This window comes from Olea europaea, unplaced genomic scaffold (genome assembly GCF_002742605.1).
Source record: "Olea europaea var. sylvestris unplaced genomic scaffold, O_europaea_v1 scaffold143, whole genome shotgun sequence".
NCBI lineage: Eukaryota > Viridiplantae > Streptophyta > Magnoliopsida > Lamiales > Oleaceae > Olea > Olea europaea.
Genome location: NW_019231835.1, coordinates 59938 through 75658, shown reverse-complemented (window position 1 = coordinate 75658; position 15721 = coordinate 59938). Strand labels below are relative to the sequence as shown.

At 35.0% G+C, this 15721-nt stretch overlaps 1 protein-coding gene across 1 annotated transcript; it reads right to left on the bottom strand.

The window, feature by feature from the left end:
- Nucleotides 1–11393: 11393 nt before the first annotated feature.
- Nucleotides 11394–12164, bottom strand: LOC111375899. The gene is made up of 2 exons (XM_022998815.1): nucleotides 11734–12164; nucleotides 11394–11652 (listed from the first exon to the last, which is right to left on the bottom strand). Exons 1-2 carry the CDS (start codon nucleotides 12162–12164, stop codon nucleotides 11394–11396), a joined length of 690 nt encoding a protein of 229 aa, XP_022854583.1.
- Nucleotides 12165–15721: the final 3557 nt, after the last annotated feature.

Sequence of the window (15721 nt, the reverse complement as noted above, 5' to 3'; positions counted from 1 at the left end):
TAAGATGATGGTATAGATGTTAGCTGATGACTATATCATGATTATGAGATGATATTCATAGTGTTATGAGAATGTCTCACTTTTTGTCTATAATTGTGTGAGGCTATCATGTGAAATATTAAATGATATAAACTTGATGTTTGATAAAAATGTTTAAAGTAGAAAGTATGATTATTTTTGAACTCTTTCACTCATTGAGCTATAACACATATTTTTCTAAAATTATTTTTATAGGTAGTATTGATCCTTGATAGCTTGAGGAGCCTGGTGAGTTAGAGCCACACGACATATTGAAGGATAAGAGTCAATTTGATAAAACATAAAGTAATTACATTGGGCCCATTACACTATGTTTTTCATAAACATTTGATTTTGACGCATATTTTATAGTAACTCATAGTCAGCCTTGGTGGTGGATCTAGCATCTAGTCAGCATCCAACATCGGTGCATGTTATGTTTCAGGTTCATAGGGTGATTTGGGATAGGTCGTGTCACTAGGCGTAGTTCACTTTTTTCCCACAAATACGATATTTTGTAGTGTTATGATTTGCTTCAAAATTTTCAATAATAGGAGGTCTTGTATCCACCAAAATTTATACCTTTTCCCAACCAAAAAAAATTGATGTGCAAGATATATCTTTTGTGAGTTAATCACCCAAATAATCATTGAACTTTTCCAAACATTCCCAAGAATTCTTTGACCTTCAAAACTTTGCTAAACAGTCACTGAACTTTGGCAAAAGCTCCTAGAAAGTCATCAAATTTCATAACTTCCCTAAATAATCACTGATCTTTGCATAATGTTCCTAGAGGGTCACTCAAATTTGCAAATTGGGACCTAATGCGTCACTAGTTTAGTGGCCTCCTGCGAACTCTTTGCAAAGTCCAATGACTATTTAGGGAAGCTTTTTAGTTCAGCGACCTCCTGGAAACTTTTGGCTAAGTTCAGTGACTATTTAGGAATATTTGAAGTTTGATGACCTCCTGAGAACTTTTTGGCAAAGTTCAGTGACTATATGGGGATTTAACTTATCTTTTGCTGACCCCAATATTTAACTTGTATGTTGGCTAAAATTTTCAAAGCTTCCATTGGAGAAATTAAAGTTGTGCTTGAAAAGGAAACTTTTGTTGCTTTCTCTTGGTGGACAACATGTAAATTGGGTATACATGAAGCATTAGAAAACGATTTAACGATTAAAGCCTGATGTGCATAATGACAGTTTTGTAGGTAATTTTTTCCTTTTTTCTATTTCCTTTTGCCCTTCTTATGCAACTATTCTCAATTAATTTGTGTTCTATTTCTAATTTTCATTCTTCCAACAAGGTTTTAAAGAGGCATGTCTGTACTGAGTTTATAAGTTTTTACTTTGAGCGATTTGAAGTAGGAATATCGTCTGGTACTATAGAGTTTGTGACATTTGCTTACTATGAGTTTGGTTTTTTTTTTTCCTTGCATAGAGCGTTCATTGTTGGATTTGTGACCCAAATTTGGATGGATTTTTTTTTTAAATAAATTGTTTCCTTATTTGCACGTGAAAAAATATAGTTTCCTTATTTTCATGTAGGAAAAATTGTTTCCATATATTTCACGTGATTTTTATGAAAATATATTATTCCCTTATTCCACATTATTTTCATCTTTATGGTATGCCATGTACCTATAAATAGGAGTTTCCTCTTTCAGTTTTGTTCAAGCAAGAATTGTTGAGTTCATATATTTCTCGCCATATTGTTGATTAATAAAACGTTATGCCTCTGGGATTAACTTTCTTTGATAATTTCTTTACTTTTAAATCTTGTTTCCTAGTTGCGATCTTCATTACTTCATATTGCGTCCATAATCTCATTCACTACAATCCTTCCGAGTACAACATGTGGTATCAGAGCTTGGTTCCTTGTGGATTGGTTGAGGTTTTTCAGAGATAGCTACCATGAAGAATGACATTCTGCTATTGGATCGCAATACAAGTTTTTCTTTGTGGCAAGTAAAGATGAGGGCTATTTTGGCGCATTTAAATTTGGATGATGTTTTGCTGGATTTTAAGAAGATGCCGGCTAATTGGACAATGGAGGAGAAACAATGGAGGGATAGGAAGGCTTATCGTAGATTCATCTTTATTTATCTAACAATATTCTGCAGGATGTCTTGAAGGAGAAATGACAACTGCTTTGTGGTTAAAACTGGAGTAGTTGTGCATGACCAAGAGTCTTACTAGCAAATTGTTACTAAAGCAAGAGCTGTATTTCCATTCCATGGCGAAAGGAGGTTCACTGGAAGACCATATTGCCGTGTTCAAGGAAATAGTCGCAGATTTGGAGATGTTGGATGTTAAGTAGGGTGAAGAGGATCTAGCCTTGATCCTATTATGTTTGCTGCCTGGCTCTTATTTGTCGTTTTGGGACACCATTCTTTACAGTCAGGGTACTTAACTATAGATGATGTCTATTATGCTTTATTCTCAAAGGAGAAGATGAAGCATCTAGTTGGAGCTACATTGATGGATTGGGACGTTCTTGTATCTCATGGTGATCGATAGAGGGACATATCGAAAGTTTGTTTCAGCAATTTGTATAGGTTTTACTACAAAAGGAAAGGACACTTGAATAATGATTGTGACAAGTTGCAGGCTAAAGGTAATTTAACTGTAAATCATAGGGGATAATCATGGAATTCGAACAGACTAATGTTATCGAGATTTTACGAATGGCGGGGATATGATGTTGACCCTGGTATCTGATTTGGAGTCCAGATCTAATGAAGAGTGGATTCTTTGTAATGCCCCGAGCTTCACGTTATACAAATGGCCTATATAATTCATGCATTTCATGCTAATTACATTGTCATTTACATCAATTTCCTAATTACTTTATCTTAAAACGATGCATTCGATCATCGAGGCTTCAAAATCTTCACATGGTGATAATCTTCGACTCCTCAACCTAGGTGGTGAATTTTACATTGAACTATGATAGAAAATTAGATTAACTAAATGTTGAAAATTGGTTTGGTAAGTAATGGAAAATCGAGAAGGCCGAAAATTAGTATCGACAAAGGTTCAAGCTTTCCATTCGGTTGATCGAGATCACCTTAAACCCTAGATAAGTAATTGACATATTTGAGACATGAGGCATGAAGTGACATGATCACAATACAATAATATATGTCTCATATGACGTTATAAATATTGAGGTGCAAATTGTTGAAATCGGTTGACAATCGGGTGTCAATCGGGTAAGCCATTATATGAACAACTGAGGAATTAGCTCTATAATATATTTTTGGGATCTTAGGGCAAGTGAAATGGATTGTAAACACATCAAAATAAGCCAAGGACACTTGATATGTACCTACAAAGATAGATATAAAATCAGATTATACTGCAAGTGACCATCTCATGCTTGAACACCTCATGCTTGGAATGTTTGTCATTTTAACACTCAATTTCTTCAACCTTAAGGCATCAGTTTCGTGTCTACTCCCTAAGAACTTAATATAGGATGAATATATAAAAAATATCTCATAATTCATAAATGGATACAAAAATAATGGTAGAAAAGTCAAGTATTGCATCCAAGATGACAGCTCCTGCTTATTACTCACCAAGGTTGCTTGACGTGGCTGCATCCCGTAATATCCTTAATCCTTAAGTATTATGCACAACCTCAACCACTTAAAGACCACTCATTTACCTCCTAGATAATGTATTAACTCCCTTAGCTCGTCTCTAAGTGATTCCAAGTGAAAAAGAGGGTGAAAGAGTCAAAGAGAAATAGAAACAAGAAGCTGGAATTTCTGGACAACTCTGTTACTTCACGATTTTGAGGTTTGTATCCATTATTTCTTAAAGGGTTTATGATTTCTTGAACATCTGAACTTTCTTGTGATTAGGATGGAGTTTTGTTAATGATTTTATGATGCCTAAATAGGGGTAATTAATTACAAGAATTTGAAAGAAAGTAATCTGGACAGAGATGAGGATTTGCTAGATCTGAATGGTTTAAACTTTGATTTTGGATAATACTTAAGATATAACTTGTATCTATGTAAATGAATGTCTTTATATGAGAGTTATAAGAATAGAAGTGGTCTTCTAATAGCCTGGAATCTGATTGGTGACATGCTAGTAAAATGGAAACTGAAAACAGTCACAAGGAAAGAAAACTGCCTGATTTGGTATGATGAAAAAGGGACGGTTTTTGAGGCTGAAAACACTTCATTTGTCACAAATTTAATCATGATTACCTTCACATACATGTTATAGAAGTGTGGTAAAAATTTGGGAGTCGTTGGATATAGTTAAGGGGGTGAAAAAGGATTTGAAAAATAATTGGACGGTAATAAATATCTGAAAACAGATTTTGCCCATTTGTGTTTTTAATGTGATTTCAACTTTTACATATCCATTAATTATCTCTTGGCCCTAAAAAATAGATTGTAATGAGTACTAGGCTGTTGAAAACAATTGGATGACGTTGACGTTCATAATTGGACTCGAGAAATAGCAAGACTTATGGAGTTAGTTTGTAATGTCATCAGTAACTTCAAATAATGATTTCATCTAAATTGTTTTGGCATGAATGGACGTATTTTGGGATTTTGTGTGTTAAAGTTATTAAATCGGGAACTGTCTTTAATATTAGATGGTAATACAGGTGATTTTTCGACGTTGAGTGAGTAAGGGAATTGATATACACTCCATAGGAACTTGCACACATAAAACGATATGTAAGTAAAAATTCATTTGCAACTATGATGCAAGAACCTAGTAATTGTGATGTGGTAATATTGGAAGATTTAGATAACTTTGATAAGAGGTTCATTGCATATCATAGCATGGTTATGGTAATTGAGTATACGGTTGCGAACCTATTGACATCGATTCTCATTAAATATGTCATTCATGAGCATTTTTATCTGCATGCACGACATGTAATCATGGTTGAAAATCTTGCATGTGAAACATGATTTCAAAGTGAGTTTTCTTCATAAATGTTTTATTGACCACCACTAGGGCACTGAGGCATGTGAGGCATGCTTATGTGATATGTTTGGCATCGCGGGTGATACTTCCTGGGTGATTGTAAAACTAGACAGGGGATGGGCCTTTGGTGATCACAGGAGGGTGGACAACTCGACTGTACCCTTGTGATTATGATTATTGGCACTGCCAAGTGGGAGACTTCTTGGGTGATCACAGGGGTAGTTAGGGGAAGGGCCTCTAATGATCACAAGAAGATAGTTCACTCGCTAGTGTCGATTTTATGTTGGCTATTCGATTATTGATATTGATATTATACAGATCTGTCCGGTGCATAGTAGATGGGTCAGGGCCCAATAAAATGAAAGATTTCAAATGAAATGATTTCGAGTCGACTTTGATGAATATTGGAATATAATGCTTCTTTATCGTTATGTTTAAAGTAAATAGCATAGTGACATATATCGTTCTTATTCATATTCATGACATGCGTGATTTTTGCTTACTAAGTTTTGGCTTATGTAATTCTTACATTGTAGGTGAGCCTAGAACTACATAGAGAGCACGGCTAGCTGTGGAGCTCTTACGAGATTCCAGAGTTCGATGTACATAGATGATAACCTGTAGGATTATTTTGTGGGCTATTATTTTGAGCTTATGGCCTATTTATGTTGTATGTTGGGAATCTTATGTTATATATCTTTTGACATGGCACGTAGACATGTTTATAACCTCAGAATGTATATGTTTGATTATGGCGATATGATTTTAGTTTAGAGACATAGCTTATGCCGTTTTATCAGGTGAAAGAAAAAAATGTATGAAATTCTATGTTTAGGTCGAGTCATCAATTTCATTCCTACATAGATTAATGGATAGTTAACTATATGAATGGAGTTGTGACATTCTTGATTGGGCATGTTCGCATCATATGTGTTCCGATAGGAATTTGTTTTAGATATATGAAGATTTTCAGGAAGGTGGAGTTGTAATGGAAACAACCAGACTTGCCGTATTACTTGAATCGGTCGAGTCAAATTGAGGTTGCAGGATGGGACGATCAGAACGCTTGGCCATGCTCGACATGTCCTAGATCTGAAGAAGAATCTCATCTCACTGAGTACCCTAAATGAAAAAGGGTATAAATTCTCTGGTGGAGGTGGAGTCTTGAAGGTTTGAAAAAGTGTCCTAGTTGTACTAGAGGGATGGAAGAGATTCTAGTTGTACATATTATAGGAAAGCGCAGAACCAATTTTGAGACATCTGGACAAGTTCAATACTATGGTGGATATTCAATTTGGTATAGTACTACTTGTGATGAGCTCTGGGTCAGTTCTGAACACTGCTAGGAAGAGCATTGGTGATTCTGCTTTGCCACAAATTTCAACTTTTGCACTGTGTTCAACTGTCAGGGGTGGACTCATGGAGTGTAGGTACTATGGTGTTATTGATGTCTGTGATGCTTTAGGGATCATTGAAGGTGATATTTTTGACAAGAAAGCTTATGATCAAGCACGTGGTTTGGTCAACAGTAATTCCTTGATGGAATTTTGGAAACCCAGGAGTAAGGTTCAAGTGCCGCTTGTGGACTCCTTGTAGAGGAACATGGTTTTAGTTTGGAGAGTTTTGGTTACTATGTTGAGGAGATTGGTTACATTTGAACCGAATTCTTTCTAGTTAAAGAATCTCTTTCTAGTTGCTCTGGAAAAATTAGGAGATTCTCTAGGATTCGTTGCCGAACTTATTCCAATTCCAAGAGCTCGGATCGAATCGGTATTAATATACCGATTCTGGTAAATCAAAAGGTAATCTCTCACACTCAGCTAGAGAAGAAACTAGAAAAACGATAAACCCTATAGGTTGACATTTCGATGCAAACAAATTTGAAATCTTCGAGTTTTGTTTGTTTTACCGAAATTTGGGTCAAAGTGAAGATTGTTAGGTTTGTAACCCAAATTAGGGTGAAATTTTTTTTAAATAAATTGTTTCCTTATTTGCACGTGGAAAAAAATATATAATTTCTTTATGTTCATGTAGGAAAAAAAATTCCTTATATTTTACGTGATTTTTGTTGAAACATATTATTTCGTTATTCCACATTATTTCCATCCTTATGGTATGCCATGTAACTATGAATAGGGGTCTCCTCGTTCAATTTTATTCAAGCAAAAACTGTTGAGTTCTTGTATTTCTCTCCATATTGTCGATTAATAAAACGTCATGCCTCTTTAATTATTATTTTTTTTAATTTCTTTACTTTTAAATCTTGTTTCCTCATTACGATCTTCGTTACTTCATATCGCATCCTTAATCTCGTTCATTACGATTCTTTCGAGTCCAACACAATTTATCTGTTATAAGATCACTATTGTTGAAATGTATAGAGGTGATATTGAAGCTATTTAAGAGTGTGTCACTGGTTCTGAAATCAAAAAGAAGTTAGCATTTGTATGGATAAGTCTGATTTCTTAATTAAGCTATTTTTGCCTTGGATGAGTCTTGACTTTTACATATTCAATCGTTTCAGATGGATTGAAGTGTAATGATGAATAACTAATATAGCTCCTATTTAAGCCCCATTCTTAATGAGGAATGCTGTTAAGTGCAGTTCATATATTTGTATTACTATCTATTTCATAATTATGTAGAATTATAGCTCCTTTGTATTTTATGGACTTGTAGAAATTGGCCATATATTTTACGATCATTTATTTTATAATCATGTTTCTGTTTTATTTCAAGCCCCGATTGATCAAGCATCTCACTGTACAAGAAATTAGCAGAGCATGTCAGATTTGGTAGTTATTTCCATGTTAAAAGGCTCAAAGATAAGAAAGCTTTGGAAGACAAGCCTATTAACATGATTTGTGAGAAAAGATATAATGGGAATTCATAGAGCACATCTCTTTCTTTGAACCGAAAAAGACGACAACAGTCACATTTAGTGATGTGGTTGCCATGTAGATACATGTCTTATAACTTTTTATTGTATAAACATCCAGCATGTTGTATTGTGAGTCTTCTCTAATGACTGCCACATGACAAATCCTCTTTTATTTTAGCAATAATGCCATACGTATAGGAAAGAAGTCATAGAACATGTATAGGAATTCAAAAAAATGATGCGGCTCAGGGGAAAAAAAGGGTAAATAGTAAAGGAAAGAAAATCGAGAAAGACTTGGCCAATTCTTTCTTTTCTTTCTATTTTCCTCCAAAAACCTGGCAGAGAAGCCCATCACTCACTTTTCTCCATCTCCGGCCAACTTCTGACTACCCGACCAGCATTGATGTTCGGCCACAATGTAATCATGAAGGCCCACCAAAACACGAAATCCAACTACAATTCTCTCACGCATAGTGATATTGTAAACCTTAATCCCCAAATCCAGAAACACAGTTGGTCGAAACTCCTACCCGCCATTGTTGACCACTTAAAGAGTCAAGCTGAAGCGTGAAGAAATAGCATCCATTTGATTTCAGAACGTCGAGCAAGGAGTCGTTGTCATGCAAATGGATGGATCATTCGAAAGCAATTTCGGAAATCTCTTCTTCTACTTCTTCTTTTTTCTATTAAGGGTGATTTTAATAGTTCAAAGATGATTTTCAAAATATGTGGAAGTGTAGGTCGGTGTGGTTTTGTGGGTTGTTACATACAAAGATTAGGTATGCTTTCACCAGTTCTTAGCTTGGTCAAAGAATGGTCGTGAAAGGATTGTCATCTACGGGTTGAATTGAATAAGCAGAATCATTGAATTAAACTTCAAATTAGTACTTCGATTGTGTTGTTTAACTGAGATGGTTGTTCAATTTCTTGATCTGACCAACTTCGATTCTGTAGAATGTATAATGGATGTAATGTGCATTCATGTTAAGAAATTTAATTCAATTAGAATGTCAAGATGTTTTGCGTTCTAGTTTTCACGCACCCAACACCTTATGCTTAAAATGGTGAAAAGCTTCAACAAAAACAACATAGCGTTGAAAGAAATTTTTCAGCTCAATTTGGTGAAAAAATCAAGGCAATCTTCACAAAAGATGAGTAAATGACTTCATCAATACATAAACATTTGTTTATAAACATTAGGGAATGCAAATCAAAGCAATAACCAATACATTAATTTTAGCAAGTTGGCCAAGAAAATTCAGATACACTAAAAGGCTCAGTACACCACCAAATACCAATATATCAACACATTGATAGGTTTTAATTAATCAACAAGCTGAATCATCATAGTGGACAATCTCCATTTCTACTTCCTTTACAGGCTCAACAATTTCTTCTTGTTCTTCTTCCATAGTCGACATCTTGCTCATCCTTATAACTTCCTCAAGTGTCATTGGAGAGAGTACCCTTGTCCTTGTCATCTACAAAGTCTATAGTCTCAAAAACAAAACAAAAAATCATGCCAATCAATCATAGCCATCAGCAACCATCTCTTCATCTTTTCTTGTCTCAAGACATTATAGTCTTCTTCCACTCGATGGATTTCTTCTCAATTTGCAAAGAATTGTAAGGTGAAATGAAATGGGTTTAGGAGTGCAAGTGGTGCCAGTGTACGACCGACGTCAGTCAATGGTGCAGGTGTGCGGTCAGTGTCGATTGATGGTGACGGTGAATGCTTGGGTTTGGTGCTTACGACCACTCGTGGGTTTTTTTTGGAGAAGACTACATATTTTCTACTTAAATTAAACTAAAGAATTGCTAGCTCATATTTTTTAAAAATCTTGTACCTATTCTGTGAAAAGCTTCCTTTACGTAAGGCATTATTCTTATTTTAGATACCATTACACTTGTGCGACACGACATGGAATGTAGCTGTTGTCAAAAGATGGGTGGAACTTGCACCTGCAGAATACATTGATAATGCTATTTTTATTCTTTGTTGGAATAGCATTATTCATGGTAGCTGCCTTGAAGAAAGAACATGAATCTGGTAAAACTTTCATTTTCTATTTACAGTTTTTAATAGTTATCTATTGCTAATAGTTTTACCATGAATGAATACATAGTGATAAGATTTCATTTTGAAAGTCGAATTCTGGAATTTACTTCTGGATGGGAAGAGAACTGGTAAGGATTCTGCTAGCTGCCATAGTAAACCCGACAGCTTAAGACGCCCAGCATGTCCATACTGCTATGTATACTACTTTCATGGCCAGCATGGAGAATAATCTAATGAAGAATGTTGTCAATTTTTTATCCTACAAGTGTACGAATTGTAACAAGTAGCAAAGTGTATCTTTTAAGTTCGGATTATCGTTCCCAGGAGGACTATACTTTAATACCCAATTTATTATTTCTAACTTCTCTTCGATGATAATAAACAAGAACAATGATTGATTATGATTTTGAATCTAACTATCTAACAATACGTGGATGCACACAAACTGACTGACGTTCAACTTAAGACTTTTGCCTAGTTTTATCGTGTTAGTGTAAAACAATCCACGCATAAGTTTTCACACATGGAATCCACATTCACTTCCGCATCTTCCTACAACTGTAAAATTATCTCCAAACTGTGCTAAATTTGGTCTAAGGGTAAATAATTTAATATATTTTACGTAAAGTATCTATGTCCAATTAAATTAACCTATCAAACAAATGAATCAATTTGTTTCATTACAGTGTCAAACTCAATTCTAGTGCACACATAATAACAAGTTTTGCAAGTTTAAGCATCAATCAATCTAGCATGTATCATATCCACCGTTCATAAGTCAAAACCAAATCTCAAAGTAAATCATCATTGCTAGCCAAAATATCTAACTCACACAAAAAATTAGGTAGGCAATTAATAATATGCCCCCAAACTTAAACTAAATATTGTCCTCAATGTGAAATTTAAAGGAAAAGGATGAGGCTTCCTTGAAATGTCAATATTGCCTATGTGTTGGGGTGCCTTGGTGTTGAATTTGATTGAATCTTCTTCTACATTATCTCCCAAACTTCAGATTTATCTTGTGTTCTCCTTGTCAATTTTGGTTTGAGTGCTCCACTTAGTCATGTCCCTAAAAAATCAAATTTGAAATATTAGATACATGGAATAAGGTTTACTTAACTCAAACATCTAATAACCAATTTAATTGCTCAATGACCTAAGGGTAAATGGAATATGGGTGATGACTTCTAAATAGACTAATAAATAAACTAAATTATCCTATAAATTGAAAATAAAATAAAATAAATAAATAAAGCTTGTGTCGCCTTCCAATAAGCGCTGCTTTAAAGTCATTAGCTTTACTTTTGCGTTAATTGATCATGGTGGCTCAAACCAAGTTATTGTATCCTTGCATTTTGTACAATTTTCATTTATCCAGCCTTTTTTTTTTGCTCTGCAAATTTTGATATTTTCATTTTTATCTCTACCAATAAGTCCATCAAACTTAGCTTCGTTGATCAATGACTCTTCTTAATCAAATCTACAACAACTTCTGATGTTGGGATGTAGCTTATAGTAGGTGTAAATATTGACTATCTCTTGTTTGTCTTCCACCCTTAATATTAGCTCACCCTTCTCCATGTCAATCAAGGTTCGTCCCGTTGCTAAGAATGACCAACCCAATATAACTAGAATGTCTCGATCTTCTGGTATGTCCATCACAATGAAGTCCGCAGGAAATATTAAATTTCCTACTTTTATGAGTACACTCTCAACTTTGCCACATGGCCTTGAAATTGTTCTCAGCTAGTTACAATGTTATTGATGTTGGTTTGACTTTATCCAGTCCTAATTTCCTATTTAATATTACAACGGATTTATACTAGCACCTATGTCGCATAATGCATTAACAGAACTGGAATTTCCAATTGAAATTGGTAGAGTAAAACTCCCTAGATCTTTCAATTTTGGAGGCGATTTATTTTGCACTCTTGCATTACTTTCCTTAGCTAATGGCACAGTTTCAAACTCTAGAAACTTTCTTTTCTTTGTGAACATCTTTTTCAAAAATCTCGCGTAACTTGGAAATTCTAATATCACATCAATGAACGGAATATTGATCTGGAGCTCCTTGAGAATAGTGAGAAAATTTTCGTAATTTATGTCTTGTCTATTCTTCTTAAGCCTTTGAGGAAAATGAATGAGAGGCATGTACGCCTTGACTAGACTTGGTGCTTTGGTAGTAGATATTTCTACACTTTCTTCATTTTCAGTAGAAGTTGGTGCAGATTTTTCTACCATTGTAACTTTATCAATCACTTTCTAGTCATCTTTCCTTTCTGATTTCCTTCTAGTAATCTCTTACAATTGTACCTCACTCTTTATAGTTATAACATGAATGTATTGCTCTATTGACCTCTTACACGGTCTTTAGGATAACGAAGTAGGGATGCATATGCTTTAACTTTCATGGAGGCCCTGGGTAGATCGTCCTCCACTACTCTAATTGCCATCGCTTGTTCCTTAAGATTTATCATTGTATTATCTGGCAATATCCCTTGTGGGCGTTCAATAAGTTCTCCAGTTTCTAGATAGATGATTGCTAATTTTGAAAGTTTGTTGTGCCAATTTGCTATAACACCTTATCCGTCTTCTGTACATATTGCTAAAACATGTCCCTAAACTTGGTCTTCTCTCTTGCTAGAAATTGTTCCCATATGAGTTGACATTACAGGAGCCATTTTGAATAAAATTTACTTGTTCCTCCAACGAAACAAGCATCAAACAATTTTCTTTAGAGTTGTTCCTCCAACAATTCTCACAAGCTAAACTGGCCATCACTGCATTTGTTTCACGTGTTTGTAATTTTACAAATAATTCCACCTGCTTTGCCAATTCAGTAATCTATGAATTTGTGGTAATCAAACTGTCTAATTTATACATTCCAGCTACCTTCGGTGGTACCACTCTTTCTGATAGGAACATTGAATGTGCAGTGGTAATTAAATCGAACTTATTCATACATTATTATATTGATTTCCCAATGATCGATCCCCCTGCCAAGGAATCCACTTGAGATTTGGACAGTGCTAGAAGTCAGGTGTAGAAATATTGCACTTGATTTCCAACGGTGATCCCATGATATGGATACTTTCTCATTAGCTCCTTGAACCTGTTCTATGGCTCAAGACAGCTCTCTCCATCTCTCTGTTGGAAGGTTTGAATTTCCAATCTGATTTTTGCTACTTTAGCCGATGGAAAGAATTTGTTGCAGAATTTTCTAGTCAGTTCTTCCCATGTAGTAATGCTTCCATGAGGTTAGGCATCTAACCACTCCAATGCGGCATCTCGCAATGTATATGGAAATAGCCGCAGCTTGATAGTGTCTTTATAAACCCCTGGAGAATGACAATTCTGACAATTCCTGAGAAATCTTGAAATATGTATGTTCGGATTCTCATGTGGTAGCCCGTAGAACTGGAGAGTATTGCTCATTAAATTGATCCAATCTACTCTTATCTGAAAATTGTTTACCCTAAAATCTAGATACACTTTACTAGAACGTGTGGTTGCTGTTATAGGCATCAAGAACATTGAAATTGGCAAACCTCCTTCATTTATTTATCCTTGCTTTTGCTGTTGTTCTCTTATGGCCATTTGTCCAATTGGCAGTATAGGAATAGGATTGTTTTGATTGTCGGCCATTTGATGTTGCTGTTTTTGTTTGTGTCCTTGTATCTTTGTCTGAAGATACGTTCTATCTTCGAATCAAGCGGTTCAAGATCTTTTCTTGGGTATGGAGCATACAACGAACACCTTTTTTCTGTAAATAAAAGAAAGGAAACAAATCAAATAGTAGTTGAAAATAAAACAAATTAAGATTAAAAGAAATGCCCCAGGCAACGGTGTCAAAAACTTGTTATCGATTTTATAGCCGGCAAGTGTACGGATCATAACAAATAGTAAAGTAGATCTTTTAAGTCCGGATTATCGTTCCAATGAGGACTATACTATAGTACTTAATTTATTATTTCTAACTTCTATTTGATGAAAATAAACGAAGAACAATGATTGGTTATTATTTTGAATCTGACTACCTAACAATACACGGATGCACACAAATGAAATTGTTGGCCCACTTGAGTTTCCTAATTTCTAATTACTACCTACTAGTTCTAAAATTAGTCTCAATCTTTGTAATGTACTGAATCATTAGATCTCCTAAAGATATCTTTTTCTCTTGTTGTTCTAAAAATATTGGTGATGTTACCCAGAATCTTGTTTTCCTGACCTTGATTATTTGTCCATGAAAAGTTAAAATGATTCTTCCAACTTGGATTATATGTGTGGGAGTAAAGGTTGTTCTATTGCCTTTAAGAATTTTGTCCATAACTAACCTCATTGGACTGGTAAACGTATATGAAGTCTAAAGGACAGCTTGCACTTGAATGATCATTTCTGTAGCCCTTCATAGATTGGTGCTGATCGATGTACCATGTTCACATTTTGAGTTAGGATGTCAAACTTCTTCGTTAGTAATTACATTTGGGGCTGCCAATGCTTTTACTGCATCTATATTGTGAATACCCACCATTTTCATCGAAGTTTTCCCTTAAGTTAGCAACATAGATTAATTTTTTATAATTATTGTACAGAGATCCAAGAAGTTCTTTACGGGCATAGTCATTATCGATCCTCATGTTGAAGTGTCAACCATGTTACGGTATTCAAGATACAAGTCGAAATAAAAGATGTAGACCTGGATATTTTAGGAATGTCTAGATTCAAACACTTTCTAAAGCAGTCATTAAACACATCCCATGCTCCTGGTTAGATCTCGAAGCCCTTTTGCTTGAAAATGTGGAGTTTATTTCTGATTTGATAGACTCTAGAAGGCAAGAAGAATTTCATAGTGAATTTCTATACCATGTCATTCTACAAAATGATACTCCCAAGAAGTAGCGAGCATAGTCATTCTCTTGCGCTGTCCTCCAAAGAATTAGAGAAAAGGTGCATTCAAAAAGCATCTGACATACCTTCGTGACTAATTATTTCTCAAAGCATCAAGCTTGAATGAGCTCATGGAGATTTTCAGTTGGTTTTCCAGAGAACCTTATGTATTGATGATTTTGAAATAAGTTAATGACATCCGATCAAATGTAAAAGTTGGCCTGCCTAAAAGGTGGATAAATAATAGCCTGTTGCATAGCAGCTGAAGTGAGAATCATATAATCACATAGTAATATTTTGCTATCGTTGGCAAATGCTCTTAGTGAAATTGGTTGTACTGGTGGATCTCGTGATAACTGAATTTGATTTTATTTTTTTGCCATTTATTTTGCTTCTCTCTTTATCTTCTTCATTGTTTGAAGGTCCTCTTGATATCAAGATCCAACGGTAGGAGCTCGATTTCTTCATAATCTTGTATAAATTACGTGAAAATCAAACAAGAGAGATTAAGTGTGTAATTAATAGCCTAAAACAAATAAAAAAAATTAAATCCTATATATACTAATAAACTTAAATTAAATACTTTATTCCCCACCAATGATGCTAAAAACTGAGGAAATCCTCCAAATGGTCACCGAACTTTGCCAAAATCTCCTAGGAGGTCACCAAACCTCACTTCGTCCCTAAATGGTCACTGAACTTTGTCGAAGTTCCCCAAGAGGTCACTCCACTTTTGTAAATTGGGACCCCATGCATAACAAGTTCAGTGACCTCCTAGGGGCTTTTTGCAAAGTTCAGTGACCATTGAGGGACGAAGTGAAGTTCGGTGACCTCCTAGGAGATTTTGGCAAAGTACGGTAAAAAGAAATTCAAATTTCAATGTACTAGTCTTGTATTGAATCCGAAAT

What these genes read in the sequence shown, in the direction of transcription:
- LOC111375899 (XM_022998815.1), bottom strand. Translation starts at nt 12,164, where the DNA reads ATGGTAGAAAAATCTGCACCAACTTCTACTGAAAATGAAGAAAGTGTA. An exon ending in GGTGCTAGTATAAATCCGTT is followed by an intron (nt 11,653 to 11,733) that starts GTAATATTAAAT and finishes AACAATTTCAAG; the next exon opens with GCCATGTGGCAAAGTTGAGA.